The sequence below is a fragment of the Mustelus asterias genome, chromosome 8 (assembly GCF_964213995.1).
Source record: "Mustelus asterias chromosome 8, sMusAst1.hap1.1, whole genome shotgun sequence".
NCBI lineage: Eukaryota > Metazoa > Chordata > Chondrichthyes > Carcharhiniformes > Triakidae > Mustelus > Mustelus asterias.
The window spans coordinates 99,554,296-99,570,808 of record NC_135808.1 but is presented as its reverse complement, the minus strand read 5'-3'; the positions used below and the strand labels follow the sequence as shown (position 1 = coordinate 99,570,808).

The 16,513-nt window shown below is 41.2% G+C and overlaps 1 protein-coding gene across 1 annotated transcript in view; it reads left to right on the top strand.

The window, feature by feature from the left end:
- orc1 (origin recognition complex, subunit 1) overlaps positions 1 to 16,513 on the top strand; it is a 32,284-nt gene that overhangs the window by 1,595 nt on the left and 14,176 nt on the right. Inside the window, exons 2-8 of the mRNA XM_078219402.1 lie at positions 2,866 to 2,993; positions 3,440 to 3,618; positions 6,040 to 6,469; positions 8,542 to 8,872; positions 13,806 to 13,913; positions 14,828 to 15,017; positions 15,658 to 15,773. Coding sequence (XP_078075528.1) covers positions 2,866 to 2,993; positions 3,440 to 3,618; positions 6,040 to 6,469; positions 8,542 to 8,872; positions 13,806 to 13,913; positions 14,828 to 15,017; positions 15,658 to 15,773 — 1,482 coding nt within the window. The remainder of the gene's footprint in view (positions 1 to 2,865; positions 2,994 to 3,439; positions 3,619 to 6,039; positions 6,470 to 8,541; positions 8,873 to 13,805; positions 13,914 to 14,827; positions 15,018 to 15,657; positions 15,774 to 16,513) is intronic.

The following is a 16,513-nucleotide window of genomic DNA, read 5'->3' as shown; positions in this document are numbered from 1 at the left end:
ATAACCTTGTTAACCTGTGTTGCTACTTTGTCTATCTGTAACACTCTGATCCCTCTGTCCTCTACACCATTTAGATACTTATTTTCCAAGATGTATTCTATCTCCTTGCTCTTCCTACCAATATGTGCTCCGTCACACTTTTGTATTGACATTAATTTGCAAGTAATATGTTCATTTTGCATGTTTATTGGCAACTTGGCACTGTTGTCGCACACTGCCAGGGACCCTGGTTCGATTCTGGCCTTGGGTGATTGTCTGTGTGGAGTTTGCACGTTCTCCCCGTGTCTGTGTGGGTTTCCTCCGGGTGCTCTTGTTTCCTCACACAGTCCAAAGCTGTGTAGGTTAGGTGGATTAGCCATGGTAAATGCGCGGGGATGAGGCAGACGAGGATGCTGGGGGGATGCTCTTTTGTAGAGTCGGTGCAGACTCAATAGGCTGAATGGCTTCTTCCTGCACTGTAGGGATTCTATGGATCTTCCTGTATTAGCCTTCCTCTATCTTAACTGCAGTCGTAAGTTGGTGTTATTGGTCTGGGTATAGATCTGACGATATCTTGGTGGTTGGGGAAAGATGGGCCTATTTTCTTGCTGTCCACACTGTCCATTCTCTCAGTGTGGATTATTTCACTCTTTTCCCTGATCTGGAATGTCCTCTTGATGCTACCTGAGCTAATTTTATGCTTGATTGTTTGTGCCTCTGTGTTCAGAATATGTGTTTAAAATATGCAGTAAATGCTCTTTTTTCTGTTTGAGACGCTCTCTATTGTTGCCCTCATGAAGTGTTTATTTTTCAGGTGAGTTAGGACAGTAGATTGTTATCAAGTTAACGGTAGAGGCAGAGAGATTCTTTCCACTTAGAAAGGAAACAAGAACTGGAGGACACAGCCTCAAAATAAGGGAGAGTCAGTTTAGAACAGAGTTGAGGAGGAACTTCTTCTCTCAGAGGGTAGTGAATCTCTGGAATTCTCTGCCCATTGAAGCAGTGGAGGCTATCTCGTTAAATATGTTTAAGTCACAGGTAGATAGATTTCTGATCAATAAGGGAATTAGGGGTTATAGGGATCAGGCGGGTAAGTGGAACTAAACCACTATCAGATCAGCCATGATCTTATTGAATGGCGGGGCAGGTTCGAGGGGCTAGATGGCCTACTCCTGCTCCTATTTCTTATGTTCTTATATTCTTCTTTGAATTAGGAGCAATTCTACTGGGACAAAACCTGTGTTTAGTCACATTAGTAAGTGCAATATGCACACTGCATTTAACATCAGCACTCTGCAATTGGGAGGGTGAGAAAGAAAAGAGCCAGTATTCCCAGTCTGATATAAATCCAGCAATTCCAAATTGAAAAGTGCTTGATTATAACACACACTGGGCTGAATTGACTACGGGGGTGTAGAGGTATTCTGTTGTCTTATCTTCAGTAGTTTTGGTGGATAAATTTGTTTGTTCAAGTGTAGGACCAAGTGTGAGATCGGGTAGTTCTTGTTCTTGTCAGCCTGGATCCAGTATGTCTGTTGTGGGGCCCATGAATTGGATTCAATTTGATTTTTTTTTATTTTTTGCAGCAGGCAAGGAGATGGATTAAGGGCTCACTGCCCACTCTGCGCATTGGCTTTGTAGCTCTGAGAGAGCAATCGTCTTTTAAAATACTTTAGGAAGGAAAAGTTAGTTTATTTATTAGTCACAAGTAAGGCTTACATTACACTGCAATGAAATTACTGTGAAATTCAGGAAATAGGTGATACAATTTACAAACAAAATAAATACCCTTAGCAGTGTCATCCTGTGAAAGATCCAGTTTTCTGTGATTGACTTTCAGGGGAAACCAGAAGAGGCGAGTGAAGTTTAAGTTTATTTTATTAGTGTCATAAGTAGGCTTACATTCACACTGCAGTGAAGTTACTGTGAAAATCCCCTAGTCGCCACACTCCGGCGCCTGTTCAGGTTACACTGACGGAGAATTTAGCATGGCTAATGCACCTGACCAGCACATCATTCAGACTGTGGGAGGAAACTGGAGTACCAGAGATGTGTCCAAAGATATGCAGGTTAGGTGGATTGGCCATGCTAAATCGCCCCTTAGTGTCTGGGGGATTTGCAGGGTAAATACGTGGGGTTACGAGGATAGGGTCAGAATGGGATTGACGACGGTGCAGGCTTGATGGGCCGAGTGGCCTTGTTCTGTACTGTAGGGATTCTGTGGTCCGCACCCGGAGGAAACCCACATATACGGGGTGAACGCACAGATTCCGCACAGACAGTGACCCAAGCTGGGAATCGAACCCGGGTCCCTGGCACTATAAATAAGGCAGCAGTGCTAACCACTTGCCAAAATTAACACTCCATTTTAGTGTCCAAAGTTATTATGTGAGTTTACACTAAAATTTACTTCTCATCCAGAAATAGTCAGCTATATATACCCTTTAGTAGTAAGCCGATGTCAAGGGTTGTGGTCCTGGAATATTAGCATTTTGAACATAATCTCTTTTACAGATTTTTCAGGGAGATTGAACAATAAACAATTTACCCCTGAACTAATTCTCCCAAAGCTCGAGCACAAAAGTTGAACCTTTATAACTGTCCTTTCGGAGAGTTGGTGCAGACTCAATGGATCGAACAGCCTCCTTCTGCACTGTAGGAGTTCTATCATTGCATGAACAGAGATCACAGTCAGATCAGCCATGATCTTATTGCAAGAGCAGACATGAAGGGCCAAATGGCCTATTCCTGCTCTTATGTTCCTATCTTTATGTATGCTGCAAATGCATTTCTTGCACAATTTCTGCATGTTGGTTGTTGAGAAGGGACATAAGGTGTTTTGCAGATACAAATTTGTAAAGTCACTGTATATTTTTGCTTCTTTAGAGGTATTCGGATAGAATATGAAGGCACTTCTATCAAACACTGCATCAACATTGGAGATTTTGTTTTAGTCAAAAGTGAAGATGAGGATCGACCGTACATCGCTAGACTGCTGAAGTTGTTCGAGGATGGTAAGGGCAAGTTTCATATGTGAGCTCATGTATGCTTCTGCTTTGAATGTTTATGGACCAAAAATAGCCTCACATTTAAATGAACTAATAATGATTTACACAAACTATTAGTTGAGCCAAAATTAGGTTAATAGCTTGCCCACAAATATTTGGTGTATTTGGGAAGTCTAAACCCAAACTCCAAGAACTTTACTGCGGACAACTGAAAATTATGCAGCAGTATCAGGAATGTATGTAATACTTATTTCAAATATCTATTGGCTCTACTAGGAAATAACAAATGGCTTTACAAAATAGGAATTCAGCTTTATGGCAGTGTTGTCTTGAAGATCATTAAAGTTGAAACTTCTGCACACTCTGATCCCTCCATTATTTTTTATGTACGGTTTGAAACATTTCAAACTTCATATTTCTCTTAATTGATGTGGGTTTATTTTCCTCACCAGGTAGCCAACAACGTCCCACCAAGAATGCGGTGGTCCAGTGGTTTGCTCGTATTGAGGAAATACCCAAAACAAAGCAGAAGCTATTGGGAAGGGAAACACACCCTAAGGAGATTTTCTTGTATGACGTCCCTGACTGTGATGATCATATCAGTGCGGAAAGCCTCATTAAGGCTGTGAAGGTAGTACTTGAGCGCATAAACTAGACAAGGCTGACATTTTAGTGTCGTGCTGCATTGTCAGAGGTGCTGGGCTTTGGGGATGAGGTGTTTTTTCATGGTCTCACCTACAAAGCTTTAGCCACAGCACTGAATCAAGGCAATTTATCCCATTGCTACTGACCTTGCTGTATGCAATCTTGCAACCTCTGTATTACTTCTGCCTGATTTTTGTGCTCAACATTAACTATGTGTTTTATGATGGAATTAGATCTAAGTTTTGTAAGGCAGCCGAAGTGAACGAGTAGTCTTTAGTAATTGAAGCTGGAATAATTACTTCGAACAATTTTGTTTTGCAAGTGTCTTCATGGACTGTCAGTACGGTATATGACATGGAGCAGTTTAACACAATAAGTGGTATTCAAATAAAGATAGCCCAAAGGTTACCCTGATCATTTTAGCCATTATTTCCACTGCTACTAGATGAAAGGGAATTTGGTTATGTTTGATTAACTGTTTCTACTATGTCTTGCATTTTGCTGTAGCTTGGTTAATATTTTCTAGTTATGTGAGTGCTGTTAATGTCTGCTTACTGCAGAATTGAAACTGTGAAGTACAGAATTAGCACATATTCTACCCAGCAATTACTTTATAGAGTGGTACAATCTTTAGATTAGTTGTAATGTGAGGAGATAGGCTGCGCTTTGGCACCTGCTGTGCTTTCTGTTGGGTTTTATAAAGACATGGTTTAGATCAAAAGGATTTATTTTCTCTTGGGAGGCATTTATTAGCCATTTCTAGATGTCCTGAAAGCATTAAAATCACCTTATATTACTGGACTGAGAAAATTGGGATAGCAGGTCCCTTCCTTTAGGAGACCAGTGAACTAGTTGGGCGGCACAGTAGCACAGTGGTTAGCACTGCTGCTTCACAGCTCCAGGGACCTGGGTTTGATTCCCGGCTTGGGTCACTGTCTGTATTGAGTTTGCACATTCTCCTTGTGTCTGCGTGAGTTTCCTCCGGGTGCTCCGATTTCCTCCCACAGTCCAAAGATGTGCGGGTTAGGTTGATTGGCCATGCTAAAATTGCCCCTTAGTGTCCTGGGATGCGTAGATTAGAGGGATTAGCGGGTAAATATGTGGGGATATGGGGTAGGGCCTGGGTGGGATTGTGGTCGGTGCAGACGCGATGGGCCGAATGGCCTCCTTCTGTACTGTAGGGTTTCTATGATCTTGACAATCCAGCAACATCCCACAGATTACAAGGTCTTGTCATTTAGTTTCACGTGGACCACCACTTAAATGATTCTTTCCCCTCCAAATGTTTTATTGTAAAAGCTATGTTATAATCTGTGCAATGATTTGAAAATCAGATTTATTCTGTAGTGGTATGACAGTGTTTTTTGTTTTTGAATGACTTGACGCAGTCCTATGTAAATGGGAAATTAACTTATTCTGTTCACCTACATGGTTGGTAAAGTGGAAAGTGGCCCATTCTTGGTCTAATCTCTTCGGAGCCCCCATTCAATTTTAAATTCGAGATATTAGATTAGTAACTCGCATTGACTTGCGATATTATCATTGGCTTTTTTTTGGAAGCTATGAGTTTATATTTTCAGTGTTCTGGAAAGGGTGAATATGGTGCAATAGGCATCTCTGCATTGAAGTGCCTTATCGAAAACGCTGGATACTCACATCCTGATGGAGGTATGCTCACATCACATTAGTATCTGCCATATTGCATAAAATACGTGCACTGGCTGTAGGAATATGAATCTGAAACATTTCAAATGTAAAATAATTTATTCAAATCAGGGTCCTGCAAAACCAGCATCAGCCAATATCCAGTGAAGCATCACTGGCTGCAGATTGCAGGCTCTTTGGAAGTAAGAAGTGGTGGCCAAAAGCCTCACCATTCAGCAGAGCATCCTTCATCCCATTTTATTTTTCTGGCACTGAGCTTTGAAATGATGAATCCAGATTTTAAAGCTGAATGGAAAACCTGGTGTCGATACCAGCCTATAATGTCTAACTTTCTTTGCTAAGACTAAAGACACAGTGGTTAGCACTGCTGCCTCACAGTGCCAGGGACCCAGGTTCGATTCCCGGCTTGGGTCACTGTCTGTGTGGAGCTTACACATTCTTCCCGCGTCTGCGTGGCTTTCCTCCGGGTGCTCCAGTTTCCTCCCACTGTCTGAAAGATGCGCTGGTCGGGTGCATTGACCCGAACAAGCACCGAAGTGCGGTGACTAGGGGAATTTCACAGTAATTTCATTGCAGTGTTAATGTAAGTCTTACTTGTGACTAATAAATAAACTTTAAAATAAACTTAGCTTGATGTTGCTGCAGTTATTAGTTGATGCTAAATTTTGGTAAACAGCAAAGAAAACATTGTTTTTACATTCATTCTGAACAACTTTGGTAAGATCTAAACTTCTTATTTCAGGTGCTCCACATTGGTCCCAAGGAACCATTTCCTCCTGTTGAACCTGATGATATGTTTGTTAAATTAAACTGGGATGGAAAAAAGTTTAATATCTTGCCTAGAAATGCATTCTCTGACAAGAAAACCAATGATGATGATCATCATAAAGAGTTGGATTCCTTACCCGTACATGTACGGGTGTCTGATGTGAATTATTTTCCAAAGCAGAATATTGTTGTTGGGAACTGCTGCAAATCAGAGTTTCGCAATGGAGATGGGACATTAGGCAGAAATGTTACCAACCACAAGTGTAAAAATGACATTGTCAAGATGATTGCTGAAGGGGAATCTACCTATTCTGGTCAAAAAAACTCCAATGGTAAGAGGAGTACGCAAATCTCGAACGGGGGTAGCGGCAAATCCAAAGTTCGGCGGAAGCTTCCGCTTTGTGGTAAGTAAGAGTGTGGGTCTGATTTTTCGCTTCCTTTGTGCCAAGGGAACACCTACTACCTGGGGAAAATGTAGAGAAATAGAATGGAGACCTAAGCCAGCAGGTCTCTGATAATTACTTTGGAGGGGGTAGTGATTTTCCACCCCAAAATAGGTAGAGGCTGAGGGCAGCCATAGTGATTAGGACAGATGGGACTTCATTTTTAAAGGTATTATGGTGTTGGCTGTTATCTTTGATAGATGAAAGGTAAGTAAGTCTTGCTAAGACTATACAAGGCACTAGTTAGACTGCACCTGGAATACTGTGAACAGTTTTGGTCTCCTTATCTAAGGAAAGGTATACTGGCATTGGAGGCAGTCCAGAGAAGGTTCATTAAGGTGATTCTGGATATTGCGGAATTTTCTGATGAGGAGAGGTCCAATAACTTGGGCCTGTTCTCGTTGGAGTTTAGAAGGATGAAAGGACACCTTATTGAGGCGAATAGGATTCTGAGGGGGCTTGACAGGATAGATGCTGAGAGCTTGTTTCCCCTTGTGGGAGTGTAGGATCAGGTGGCATAATCTCAGAGTAAGGGGTCACCCTTTTAAGAAAGAGATGAGGAGGAATTTCTTCCCTCTGTGGTAAAGAATTCCATAGATTCGCTACCCTCGGAGAGCTGTAGAGATTAGGTTCAATATGTTCAAGGCTGAGATAGACAGGTGTTTAATCCGTCAGGGAATCAAGGGTTATGGGAATAAGGTGGGGGAGTGGAGCTGAGGATTATATCAGATCAGTCATGATCTCATTGAATGGTGGAGCAGACTCGATGGGCTAAATGGTTTATTTCTGCTCTTATGTCTTAAGGTCTTATCGCATGTAACTTTTATATTGATCCTGTAAAGCAGCCTAACACAGCTTGGATAGAACAGGAATATGGGGGAACTGATAGGCTTTCTTAGCTATCTGTGTGTAATCACTGCAGGGACGTTTTGGAATCCTTTGTGGAGAGTTGCACGAAAAAGGTGTTAAATATCCTCCTAAATTTTTGAGTTCTCTGCGAAGGCTGCTAATCTGTTGGGGCAGGTTATCTGAGCAAATTGTGTCCTTCAGGTTCTTGGTATATGAAGTCAGAAAATATACCACTATAGGCTGGTATGAGTCAAAAATACAGTCAGGCTTTATTCTCACAAGCTTATGGGAGAACTTGACCCCTTGAAAGCGGAAGCCAAAGTTCTCACTGAACACAAGGAGCATGGATATTTATACATCAGGGTTCCCAATACAAGTCATGAAGCAAAGTCCAGTTAACAGTCCTTGATCGTAAATTATAGTTCCTTTAACAGCTTCTGATAGTCTTTGGATCATGGTTAGAGACCATCTGGTATCCTTGGGTCATAAAGCACAATTCTTCTGGTCGTTGCAGTCAAGGTGTCACCTCTGGTCCCCTGCTCTTCCCGCAGCGTTTCCTTTGAGTGACTGAGTGCCACTGTCCCAGTGGGAGTCCTCCTTCAAACGGCCATTCTCGCACTCTACCATTTGGTCGCTGCTTCCTCTGTTTAAATCATAGACAAGCCCACGAGAAAGAAAGACTAAAATCTATATTCAACTGTCTGTTTTATCAGAATGATATAAACAAGCGAGGGAACCATGAACAAATGGCTTATACTAAAGTAAAAGATGAAAGACATGAACAAATGGCTTATGCTACTACCAGGAGCAATATAAAAAAGGGATGACTAGCCACAAGTAAACGATATGTTTATGATACATTCCAGATACAAAGTTCAACCTTTTAGGCACAAAATACATTGAGTACAAAAAAAACATTAACCCTTTCCCTTCTTCAGTATAGAATCATTTTATGCTTTAATTGGAGCTTTCAAATGACAGTGCCGCAGAAAACATTTGGCTGGAATTTTACTGTCCCGCCCACCGCCGGCGAGGGGCAGACCGTGGGACAGTCCATTGACCTTGGGTGGGATTTTACAGTTTCCGGAGGAGGAAGACTGTAAAATCCCGCCCTTTGTTTTCCTGGTGTGGTGAGGTCATTTGTGTTCCTAACTCAAATCTAAAATTTATTTTCTAAATTGCAGATTTCAGCAAAACCTCTGAAAGTAAGCTGAGAAATGTTTTGTCCGAACTCTTTGACGACGACGACGACGATGATGATCAGGTGGTGGAACCTAGAGCCATAAAACACAACGAAGACTTTAATGGTATTTCAGATGATGCTCTTTCGCCCTGTAAGAAGATGCAAAATAAGACCACTGGAATTACTACCATCTCTCCTCTTAAACTGACCAGAGGCAAGATGAACAACCAAGTTGCTACTTTGCAATTGATGCCTATTGTCATTAATCCTAAAATTAAACAGCAAGACTCTTTTAGCCAATCCAGAAAGAATGGCAAAATTGATTCTCACAAGTAAGTTGCATAATATTTTAACTTTCCAATGCCAAATTGTTTATTTCTTGAGTAGACTGCGGTCCAATATTGGTTTACACCAATGTAACAGCTAAAGAAACATATAAGTGGTGATCTCTGGTGATTTGAAATGCTTTTTTTCTGACGAGAGGTGTGAACCTTTGGGCAGATACAAGATTAAATTTAAGGAGGTAACAAGGAGGATTGATGAAAGTAGTGTGTCTGATGTCGTCTACATGGCTTTTAGCAAAGCCTTTGACAAGGTCCCACATGGCAGAGTGGCCAGAAAAGTGAAAACCCTGTGATCAAAGAAAGTAACAATTTGGATGCAAAACTGGCTCAAGATGCAGAAAGCAAAGGGTGATGATGGACAGGCGTTTTTGTGACTGGAAAGCTGTTTCCATTGTGATTCTTCTGGTCTCTACTAAATTCCTTCTCTTTTGTGATGTATATCACTGATTTGAACTTGAATATAGGAGGGTGTGATTAAGAAGTTTGCAATGATATAAAAGTTGGCTGATAGTGAGGAAAAAGCCTTAAGAGTGTAAGAAAATATCACTGAACTAGTTGATGGGCAACTGAATGAAACATTCAGAACTTAATATAGAGACCAGAGAAACCCCACTGGAAACTGCTTCCTCAACCCAAAAACACCTGTCTACCATCACCCTTTGCTTTCTGTGTCCGAACAATTTTGCATCCAAATTATAATTTTCCCTTGATCATTAGGCTTTTACTTTTTGGAACCTTGTCAAAGGCCTTGCTAAAAACCATGTAAACTACATAAAACGCATGACCAAGATGCTTGTGGAGGTACATGTCCACAGATACCTAAATGCTGCAGGGCAGGTGGATACGGAGGATAAGTCAATGCACTGGATACTATTTGACTCAGTATTAACTCTGGTTCTCTTTCCACACATGCTGCCAGACCTGCTGAGTATTTCCAGCATTTTTGGTTTTTATGATCGAAATGAATATTTTCCTTTATTGACCATGCCAGTGAATGGAAGTGCAAGAAGGTTATGTTTGAAAGGCATAAAACACAGATCAGGCTATAGAGTACTGCATAGGGCTTTCTGCCACAGTGGTTAGAGTGGGGACTTACAGGGATGGTGCCTGGACTGGAGAATTTTAATGAAGAAGAAAGATGGGGTAGGCTGGGATTGATTTCTTTAGAAGAGGATGAGTGGAGATCTACTCGAGGTGTATGACATTTTGAGGGGCCTAGATAGCCTGAGTAGGAAGGACTAATTTCCTTGGGGTGGCACTGCGGTTAGCACTGCTGCCTCACAGCGCCAGGGACCCGATTCGATTCCCAGCTTGGGTCACTGTCTGTGCAGAGTCTGCATATTCTCCCTGTGTCTGTATGGGTTTCGTCCGGGTGCTCCGGTTTCCTCCCACAGTCCAAAGGACGTGCTGGTTAGGTACATTGGCCATGCTAAATTCTCCCTCAGTGTATCCGAACAGGCGCCGGAGTGTGGCGACTAGGGGATTTTCACTGTAACTTCATTGCAGTGTTAATGTAAGCCTACTTGTGACAATAAATAAACTTTTTTCATTTCCCATGGCAAAGAGGTCAATAACCATGAAGTATGGAGGTCTGGCAGCATGTGTGGGGAGAGAACCAGAGTTACTATTGAGTCAAATTGACTTAACCTCCGTATCCACCTGCCCTACATTTAGGGACCTGTGGATATGTACCCCACAAGCATCTTGGTCAGGTGTTTTATGTAGTCTGCATGGTTTTTAGATTTCAAGTAGTTGGTAGAAGAATTAGAGATGAGATGAGAATACCCCCAAGGGGTTGCGGGTGGGACAATGGGGGGGGGGGGGGGGGGGGGGTCTAGACTTCACTGACTGAGAGTGGTAGAGGCAGAAACCCTTATGACATTTTAACATGTTAAGTGCCATAACCTACATGGCCTTTGACCAAGTGATAAAGATCTTTATCAGCTCCGACAGACACAATGGGCCAAATGGATCATAAACTTCTGATCCAATGATTCTTAGAATTGCCGTGAACCCAGCAAGTTTTTTTTTTTAAATTCATTTTATGAGACGTTAATGTCGCTGGTTGGGCCAAAATTTATTGCCCGTCCCTAACTGCCCTCCATGTCAGAGGTCATTTGGGAATCAACCACATTGCTGTGAATCTGGAGTCACATGTAAGCCAGACCAGGTAAGGACAGCGGATTTCTGCCCCTAGAGGACATTAGTGAACCAGATGGGCTTTTACGACAATGGTTTCATAGTCATCGTTGGATTTTCTTAATTCCACCATCTGCTGTAATGGGTTTTGAACCCGGGTCCCCAGATCTTGCTCTGGGTCTCTGGTTTACTTGCCCAGTGACAATACCACTGCCTCCTGAAGTGAAAAATTAAAGCTGAGTTCCCAAAAAGTATTCTCAAACTAGCTCAGGGTCTTTATTTTTATTAAGAAAAAGCTGCAAGATTGTTTTTATTGTACATTCGCTGTGTTCTGTATTATCCTGAAAGAGCTTTTCATTAAATCCATTTTAATGAATGCAGTGGGCTGAAGTGTATTGACAAAGCCTCTCAGTTGCTTTTCTATTTTTCTGTGGGATTAAGATCAGCTTGAAATACCTTGCCTTAAGTGGGTGAATAGCTTGGCATGAACAAGGGATCATTAGATTAGGCTTGTTCTTCATAGAGGGCCATGTCATGTTCTGTGGATTAGCTGTTGATTTTCAGCTCCCATGTGACACTATTTTCAGATGAAGCACTAACTACCTTCAGAAACCACCTTCACCATGCGGGCGGCACGGTAGCACAGTGGTTAGCACTGCTGCTTCACAGCTCCAGGGACCTGAGTTCGATTCCCGGCTCGGGTCACTGTCTGTGTGGAGTTTGCACATTCTCCTCGTGTCTGCGTGGGTTTCCTCCGGGTGCTCCGGTTTCCTCCCACAGTCCAAAGATGTGCGGGTTAGGTTGATTGGCCATGTTAAAATTGCCCCTTAGTGTCCTGAGATGCGTAGGTTAGAGGGATTGGTGGGTAAAATATGTAGGGATATGGGATAGGACCTGGGTGGGATTGTGGTCGGTGCAGACTCGATGGGCCAAATGGCCTCTTTCTGCACTGTAGGGTTTCTATGATTCTATGACTTTGCCAACTTAAGCATGAATCAATATCAAGCATCTCATACATAATATATAATCTTTGTAAGTGTTGAACTGCTGGCACCCCAGTAGCCAGAATTTGTGACCTTTCTGAATAACATTCTGGGAGACCCACTCCTACCCACTGGAGAAGGAAGGCCTTCTGCAATAGGCCGTTTAGTACATTTCTTGCAACTCGTAGTAGTCAGTTCCTCATGTAGTCCACACAACCATTCTGGTTAAAACATATGGAAGATGATGATACGTGTTAGGGCTAGGATTCTCCCAGTCGCCTGAGAAATACAAAGCAAATACTAGGGATTCCTCTTGACTGTGAAGGGGAGTGATTCCAACCAATTCCCAACCTACATTCCTGTAAGAGGAATTTTCTGAAGTGTCCTTCGGGGGCGGGGGGGGGTTCTTGTACTCAGCTGACCTTACTCAGCCAATACAGGGACCACGAAAGACAGCATGTAGTTAAGGAATGAAAGGAAGTTTACTGCTATTGCCTGCATCAGGAGAAAAGATAGTCCATGAGTACCGACTATCCTCTCTGCCGTAACAGTACATGTATGAGATTGATATACTTTTTCTGAACACTTAGATCTCCCGCCTAGCTTGTCGCCCAAACTGGAGGGTCCAATTACAATATTACACATTATTACCATAGCCAATAACACTCCACCTGCCAGCAAGATTAGGAACTCATTAGTCCAAGGCATCTGAAAGTTTCTCCTTCGTTACTAAGAAACCTAACCCACATAAATCCGGTAGCTTCAAGAATATTGCTAACACCTGTCAATTTTAATTTGTAAAAGGGTTCAATTCCCCTGCCTGAGCCTGGCTCCTTTATTAGCATGCGAAACTCGTCCAATCTCGTCAATCATGAGCGAATGCACTCCTGTACTTTCCAAAGCCCTGATTAACTTGCAGCTGCCTGACTCAAGCTGATAAGAACTGCTCTCCCTCCCTGCCCCATTGTCCCAAAGAATTTGGTCTGTCTGCTACCATCTACTTCCCATCATGCTGAGCAGTTATATCGTCAGTTGGTCAAGGTTCACAAGACACACATTAAGAATACAATTTAATTTCATAATACTTGGTTAACTTGTGTTTATACAGACAATATCTTTGCGTATATTGCATTAGGCACATGGTGAATTCTTATTCTATGTAAAAGGCACCTTGTAATCTTCATATTAACCTAGTTACTTATTATAGTAAATTTAAAACGAGGGCCTTTTATACTCTGAGTTTTATACTACCCTTCTTCAATTCCTTTGAGTCCAAGCACAGTTATGCCACAAACCTGGAAGTCTTGAAGCAATCCTGCTACAAGTGCAAGGAAATTAAAATGTATGTTAACTTGATGCATGTACAATGTGAGTAACAGCACAGAAACAAGGCCTATACCAGTGTAGATGCTCCATACAAACCTCATCCCACTGACTTCATCAGACCTGATGAATGCCACCTTCTATTCCTTCCTCCCTTGGTACTTAATTAGCTTTCCGTAATGTATTTTATGCTATTCTCCTTGGTTATTTAATGTGACAGCGAGTTCCAATATATACAATGGTTTATAAAACATGTAATCAAATGCACTTTTACATAGAATAAGGATTCACCACGAGAGTTGGGAGAAGTCTATAACCATGTGTTGAAAGGTGATTAATATTAAGTTAAAACTTTGCATAAAGTGGACAGTATGCTGCTCCCTGGTACAGAACCTCTGCCACTCTTAATAAATATCTTTTTTTTTCACTTTTTGAAGTGTAAAACAGTTTCTAATTTGTCTCTTCCCAATTTTTAGGTCAAAGAAACCGGAAACCAAAAGTAAAATGGAAAACATTAGTGATACTCCAAGATCTCATAGAAAGTCTGCACTACGCTGTTCAATTGCTCTGAAACAGTACTCCAGGTAAGGCTTTACAATCATGATGGTTGGTTTTGATTCCCCTTCAATGCAGAAGAATCCCTGGCCTTATTTTGTACAAAATTGCTGGAACTCGTGCTTTTGTGTAGTTCAGTCAAATTAATTCTCAAGGCTTCTTGGATTGCAGTATATTGTGATTGATGAATGAGCCCAGTAATAACATTAAAACCAAATGTTGATTGTGGTTGAAAATGCCTGAAATTTGAATATAATAATCTTCCACGGTGATCTAAGAGATCATACTAGCGATCAGTTTTGAGTGAGGGTGGCCCAAAATGTGGAATAGCAGAGCTGAGTGGAAATGGGAAAGTTGATGCGTGTGGTGAGAGGAGTTTCTTTCATGAAGAGTTAATACTTTCAATCTAAAACTCTTTCCGCATTTTTAGGAACAATATATTTTTGCCTTCAAAGCATGAAGTCTTGACCTTGAACATTCTATATTTGATTCTCAATTATGATATTGCATCACTAGTGTTTCTGGATCAATTTCTGCAGTAGCCAAGTTCTATTTATAGTATATTTGTCCAACTCTCCTGAAGGCATTGATGAAACACATGATCTATGATTTACTATAACCCTCTGGTGCTCAGCAAGATGTCCATTCTTTAAGGCTGGCTGTTGAGTTTTGGCATCTGTTCAGCACAGATCACTATTCAAATATAGTCTGCATATCTCCATATATCATCACATGCAGTGTGTTTTCCCGGTTAGCATCCGAGGGATCCACTTTATCATAACTCCATTTGATTTTGATTAGGTAGATCAATGCTGATTTATAGCGTTAATTTCTTGTGCTTGTTTATTTTTAACAACCCAGCATACTTAATATTGTACATATTGTTCTAGCTTGATCGATTCCTGCACCGTATTTCTAATAAAAAGTCTTCACTTTAATTTAGAAATGATCAGAGTGATGGAGAGTCTAGTGAAGATGAATTCCTTCCAGACAACCAACAAAGCAGTGAAAGCGACAGTGAGGATGAGGAGCAAGAGGACGATTTACCATTTGATAGGAAATCTGGAAAGAAGGTTATTCCGAAAACACTGAAGACCACAGCAAAGGTGCCTGTAAAGACTCCAGCCAAAACGGTATGTTAATTGTGAAAATTCTTGACAAGGACTGATGTTGGAGACACCCGGGCAGCAGATTTATTTTTATCTTGGTGAATTATTTGAAAATAACACTTGAATCCAAATGGTTTTGTCGTTAACTACAGGTAACGCACAGCTGCTAACTGGCTTCACCCCATGTAGTTTAGCTGCAGAAATGAATGTACCATCATTAGTAAATACAAAGCTCATAGGCTGGGTAATTTCTCTTCAACCTAACAGGTTTTAATCCCAAGTGGCCAGTTTATATGCTGTAGATTCTGCATTTCCGTCTTGTGCCTCCCTGAATAACCATTCCATAACCTGTTCAATTACTGCTTAATATGCATTGGATAATTTCAAGGAAATACAGCTTAAGCAATACAAATACAGTCAGTTTAATAACGCAGCGTTGCTCAGAAAAGACCTTAAAACACTTTCCCTCTTTTTGCACCAAATTATTTGGAGATATGTGGTATTATTTTCAAACTCTAAATGCAGTAATTGGCAGATAAAATGTGTACCAGTATTTAAAATCTGCAGTCAAGGGAGCGACAGTGCAGTAGATTTGTTCACGATTATATGGCAGATGTCTTTGTTCAAGAGTGCATATTTTACGTTTTTAAATTATCATCTTCAGCCTGTTTCAAGAACTCCTCGGACCCCAAGGACACCCTGCCATCCCACTCCAAGTATTCCTCAGAGGAACCAATTGGCTAAAACACCTGTCAGCGTGTTGGAAGAGGCTAGAGCAAGGTACTGAGTACAAGGGTGATGTCCGCTGTGGAATAAAATCTGCTATTAAAAATAGAGGCTGGTAAAGTTTACATAGCTGGGAATCTTAAAAATAGCTTTGTCAGCTCCTTTTAAAAAAAATGTTGAATACATTTAGACTAATAAATACTTAGATTTATCATGACAACTTGTTAAGCCCACAGCACTTTGTTATTATGAAATGTAATGTCTTCATATTACTGATTCTTAATATACTAGATTCTAAATATGTTCCCACGTATACTAATTATTTTGACTTTTTAAATCAAGAAATTAGGCTTATTAGCAAAGTTAAGGAACATCAAAATTGCTAGATGTACCATCTTTGGAAAAAGACAATGAAAGATCCCAGACATCAAAGGCGATGGCCTAGTGGTATTATCATTAGACTATTAATCCAGAAACTCAGCTCATGTTCTGGGTTCGAATCCCGCCACGGCAGATGGTGGAATTTGAATTCAATTTTTAAAAGTCTGGAATTAAGAATCTACTGATGACCATGAAACGATTGTCAGAAAAACCCATTTGGTTCACTAATGTTCTTTAGGGAAGGAAATCTGCTGTCCTTACCTGGTCTGGCCTATATGAGAGTCCAGAGCAAGAGCAATGTGGTTGACTCTCAACTGCCCTCCAAGGGCAACTAGGGATGGGCAATAAATGCTGGCTGGCCAGCCAGCGGCGTTCGCGTTCCACGAATGAATAAAAAAAACACTAAAGTTAAC